The sequence below is a fragment of the Silurus meridionalis genome, chromosome 8 (genome assembly GCF_014805685.1).
Source record: "Silurus meridionalis isolate SWU-2019-XX chromosome 8, ASM1480568v1, whole genome shotgun sequence".
Classification (NCBI taxonomy): Eukaryota; Metazoa; Chordata; class Actinopteri; order Siluriformes; family Siluridae; genus Silurus; species Silurus meridionalis.
This window is the reverse complement of record NC_060891.1, coordinates 29,331,879-29,336,878: the sequence shown is the minus strand read 5'-3', so window position 1 is coordinate 29,336,878 and position 5,000 is coordinate 29,331,879. Positions and strand designations below refer to the sequence as shown.

At 37.3% G+C, this 5,000-nt stretch overlaps 1 protein-coding gene across 2 annotated transcripts in view; it reads right to left on the bottom strand.

Annotated features, from left to right (window-relative positions):
• Positions 1 to 5,000, bottom strand: part of ttbk1b (tau tubulin kinase 1b) — a 40,039-nt gene that overhangs the window by 13,415 nt on the left and 21,624 nt on the right. The window contains exons 1-5 of one of the 2 annotated variants that reach the window (XM_046855820.1): positions 4,755 to 4,829; positions 3,592 to 3,657; positions 2,680 to 2,772; positions 298 to 423; positions 81 to 232 (exon numbers count right to left, since the gene is read on the bottom strand). In XM_046855820.1, the coding sequence (XP_046711776.1) occupies positions 81 to 232; positions 298 to 423; positions 2,680 to 2,769 (368 nt within the window). In that variant the 5' untranslated portion in view covers positions 2,770 to 2,772; positions 3,592 to 3,657; positions 4,755 to 4,829. Of the gene's footprint in view, positions 1 to 80; positions 233 to 297; positions 424 to 2,679; positions 2,773 to 3,591; positions 3,658 to 4,754; positions 4,830 to 5,000 lie in introns of those variants that run through there. The other variant, XM_046855819.1, reaches the window with a different exon arrangement.

Genomic DNA, 5,000 nt, shown 5'->3' with positions numbered 1-5,000 from the left:
ATATATGTGTGTGTCTGAGAAAGAGAGCGAAAGTGTATGTGTATGCATGTGTGTGTGTGTGTGCGTGCGCGTGTGTTTACCCAACTATCGCTGCAGTCTGCCGTGTGTTTTGTTGAGGGGGCGTGGCTATGCTGTTCGATGACAAATCGGTTCCAGATTTCTCCCAATCAAACGGCTCGTTTTCTGTAATCTTTCGCTCCTTCATACTGTTCTCAAACACCGACATCAACAACTACAGAGAGACAGATTATAAGTGTGTGTGTGTGTGTGTTTGTGTGTGTGTGTGGTGGGGGTTACCTGGTAATCAGGCTTGGTGTAATAATCCAGGACGATCACATGGTCCAGAAAAATATAAAAATCAGAAGGCATGTGCTTCAGCAGCATCTTATGTTCGTACCGTTCTTTAATCTGACCAACCTGCTCCTGTACACACACACACACACACACACACACACACACACACACACACACACAAAATCATTATTCATTCAGTTTTGAGGATGAGGTTCCCTTTAGAGTCTGGTTCCTCTCAAGGTTTTTCCTCATGAAGTCTCAGGGAGTTTTCCTTCACCACAGTCACCACTGGATCACTTATTAGGAACAAACTTATAGACACAAAACTTCTACATTCAACTTTATAACCTCTTTATCTCTGTAACGCTGCTTTGGGAAAAAGTCCACTTTTACAAACACTACACAAATAAATCTGAATGAAATTAAAATACAGTAATCTCCCGCTTTCCCGCCGTTGGAATCTCACGCCCTGGTTTGTCACGAAATTGCATTAAATATGATGTGTGTCTGATGATTAATTTAATTCAATGCAATTCATTTTTATTTGTATAGCGCTTTTAACAATGAACATTGTCTCAAAGCAGCTTTACACAGATAATGTGGTGATTAAAAGTAAATATGTTCTTTGTAAATGTGCTACTGATGTGTGGGACATGTCTCTAAAGTGTGTCTGATGATTCTGGTGTGTGTCTGAAGTGTATCTGGTGTGTGTGTGTGATGTGTATCTGGTGTGTGTGATGTGTATCTGGTGTGTGTGATGTGTATCTGCTGTGTGTGATGTGTATCTGATGATTAATGTGTGTCTGATGTGTGACATGTCTCTGAAGTGTGTCTGATAATTATGGTGTGTGTGTGATGTATCTGGTGTGTGTGATGTATCTGATGATTAATGTGTGTCTGATGTGTGACGTGTCTCTGAAGTGTGTCTGATAATTATGGTGTGTGTGATGTGTATCTGGTGTGTGTGATGTATCCGTGTGTGTGATGTGTATCCGGTGTGTGTGTGTGATGTATCTGGTGTGTGTGTGATGTGTATCCTTTGTGTGTGATGTGTATCCTGTGTGTGATATGTATCTGGTGTGATATGTATCTGTGTGTGATATGTGTATCTGGTGTGTGTGTGATGGGTATCCGTTGTGTGTGTGATGTATCCGTGTGTGTGATGTGTATCTGTGTGTGATGTGTATCTGTGTGTGATGTGTATCTGGTGTGTGTGTGATGTGTATCCGTTGTGTGTGATGTGTATCCATGGTGTGTGTGATGTGCATCCGATGTGTGATGTATCCGTGTGTGTGATGTGTATCTGGTGTGTGTGATGTATCCGTGTGTGATGTGTATCCGATGTGTGATGTATCCGTGTGTGTTTGATGTGTCTGTGTGTTTGATGTTTCTGATGTATCTGATATGTTTTTGATGTTTCTGATGTGTGTTTGATGTTTCCGATGTGTGTTTGATGTTTCTGATGTGTCTGGTGTGTTTGATGTTTCCGATGTGTGTTTGATGTTTCTGATGTGTCTGGTGTGTTTGATGTTTCGATGTGTGTTTGATGTTTCATGTGTGTTTGATGTTTCTGATGTGTGTTTGATGTTTCTGATGTGTGTTTGATGTTTCTGATGTGTGTTTGATGTTTCCGATGTGTGTTTGATGTTTCGGCGTGTGTTTGATGTGTCTGTGTGTGTTTGATGTTTCTGATGTGTGTTTGATGTTTCTGATGTGTCTGGTGTGTTTGATGTTTCCGATGTGTTTGATGTTTCTGATATGTGTTTGATGATTCTGATGTGTTTGGTGTTTCTAATGCGTGTTTGATGTTTCTGATGTATATCTGATGTGTGTGTGATGTTTCTGATGTGTGTTTGATGATTCTGATGTGTTTGATGTTTCTGATGTGTGTTTGATGTTTCTGATGTATATCTGATGTGTGTGATGTTTCTGATGTGTGTTTGATGATTCTGATGTGTTTGATGTTTCTGATGTGTATCTGATGTGTGTTTGATGTTTCTGATGTGTGTTTGATGATTCTGATGTGTTTGGTGTTTCTGATGTGTGTGTGATGTTTCTGTTGTGTATCTGATGTGTGTTTGATGTTTCTGATGTGTGTTTAATGTTTCTGTTGTGTATCTGATGTGTGTTTGATGTTTCCGATGTGTGTTTGATGTTTCTGATGTGTATCTGATGTGTTTGATGTTTCTGATGTGTATCTAATGTGTGTTTGATGTTTCTGGTGTATGTCTGATGTGTATGATATGTGTTTAATGTTTCTGATGTGTATCTGATGTGTGTTTGATGTTTATGATGTGTGTTTGATGTGTATGATGTGTATCTGATGTGTGTCTGATGTTCCTGGTGTGTATCCTATGTGTGTTTGATGTTTCTGATATTCTTTACCTTGTCTTTGATCTTCCTCCATGGTAACTGCCCCACAGTGAACTCCACCAGCATGTAGAACAAGGACCACAGATCATCATGGCGTCCCATTTCCTTTTTCATCACACCAACAGGAAAAATTGATATTTTATTATGATTTTACAGGATTCATTTATTATTAAAATCAGAATAAAGTCTAATATTGTGTGAATGTAACAGAACTAAATAATAAACACTAATAATAATAGAGGCAGCTCTGTGTGTACCTTGCTCTTTCTATAAAGCTTTTTGTGGGGTTTTTTCATTTTTATATTATTATTATTATATTTTTTCCTCTCTTCTTTTCTTGTGTGCACTTTTGTTGCATCTGATTATCTATCCTATGGATATGGATTTTCACAAGCCGAAATTTGTTTATTCGAGGATTCATCTACTTGCTCTGAAAAAGTCCCCTGCCGGTGTGGTTCCCCGTTTACCTGACAAGATGAGGAGAGCCGGCGCTAAGCTAAAGGCTAAGTGGCTAGCAAAGAAGTGGCGATATAAGCCTTCGGTAGCTTCTGTAATCATAGAAAATGTGAATTTACCACTGAACAAGATCGACAAACTGACTGCTGATGCAAAATGATCAAATCTACAGAGAGTGCTATCTATCTATCTATCTATCTATCTATCTATCTATCTATCTATCTATCTATCTATCTATCTATCTATCTATCTATCTATCTATCTCTCTCTCTCTCTCTCTCTCTCTCTATCTCTCTCTCTCTCTATCTCTCTCTCTGTCTGTCTGTCTGTCTGTCTGTCTGTCTGATAATACACTAATAATAATAATAACACAGTGTTTATATATATACAGTATAATCACATGTATGTAACACTGTGTAACTTTATGTAACTCCTATATTTACTGATGGACATGTAAACACTCCTCACTTTGTTTTTGTGAGCGTTGACAGAAGCGTAGCGCACCGTACCCCGGAACCCTGCCACAGTCCTTGGCTAAACAAACAAACACACACACACACACTGTTATTACACGCTCAGGATTAAAATATTCTTTTAAAATGATTTATTATAAATAATTAGTATTGGTGAGTTTTAGCTAATATACTGTTATAATCTTCTTTTTTTTATCACATATAAACTGTACACTGTACCTGTGTAGATTTTCATATTCTAATCAGTATAATTAAATCAGTAATCAACACAGCTCAGTCATTACATGTTTGTTTAATAGATATATCTTTCAAGATGTCCATATTTAAATGGTGTTTTTTAATCATATTTGTAACTTATCACATATTATTATTATTATTGTATTATATTTTGAATAAAGCTGTTTGTTGTTTGCTGATTGTATTGGTTATTAATTTTTGTTTGGATATTAATTTGATTGGTTAATGGTCGGTTGATGTGTTTTACTGTTTCTTTTTATTTTATAATATAATAGTATACTTTCTTTCAGCTTCTCCCGTTAGGGGGCGCCACAGCGGATCCTCCGCACGTTTGATTTGGCACATGTTTTATGCTGGATGCTCTTCCTAACGCAACCCTCCCCAATTTATCCGGGTTTGGGACCGGCACTGAGAGTGGCTGGGGATGGTTCCCTGACCGGGGATCGAACCCGGGTCGCAGCGGTGAGAGCGCTGCATCCTAACCACTAGACCACCAGGGGACCTTTTATAATATAATAGTATTTAACAATATTCATCTAACTATAAATATAATTTTCTTATTAAAGTGAGAATTTTTTTATTAATAATTATTATGATTGTATATAAATGTATTCAAAGCTAAATAAGGATTAATGTTCAGCAACACAAATATAAACATACAGCTGTAAACATGTGTAAATAATTTTTGGACACTATAAAGCACTGTGTAAGTCGCTCTGGATGAAGATGTCTGCCAAAGGTGTCAGGAACACAGGACCCAGAGATGGGACACATTTGGGTTTATCTGGGTTCTCTACTCCACATCAGGCTGAACACTACTGGTGCTAAAGGTTCTACTGGGTGTACAGGTTCTATTGGTGGGAGATGTGAGATGTTTAAAGTCGGTGGTTGGTTAGAGAAGAAAGCAGGTGGAACACTCACACTCTAACAGCTGATATGGAAATGAGGATCTTACACACGGGGTAAAACATGCGCTTCCAACATAAAGGCCAAAAACTGCAAAATATAAAACAATAGAATGTAGAAAAATCATAAAACACAAAATAATGTAAACATAAAGTACAACAATGAGGTGAAATTAAACAACATATCAAACAAATACATAATATTTAATATAATTATTAATAACATTTCAAATAAACATTATAATCACACAGAGAGAGAAAA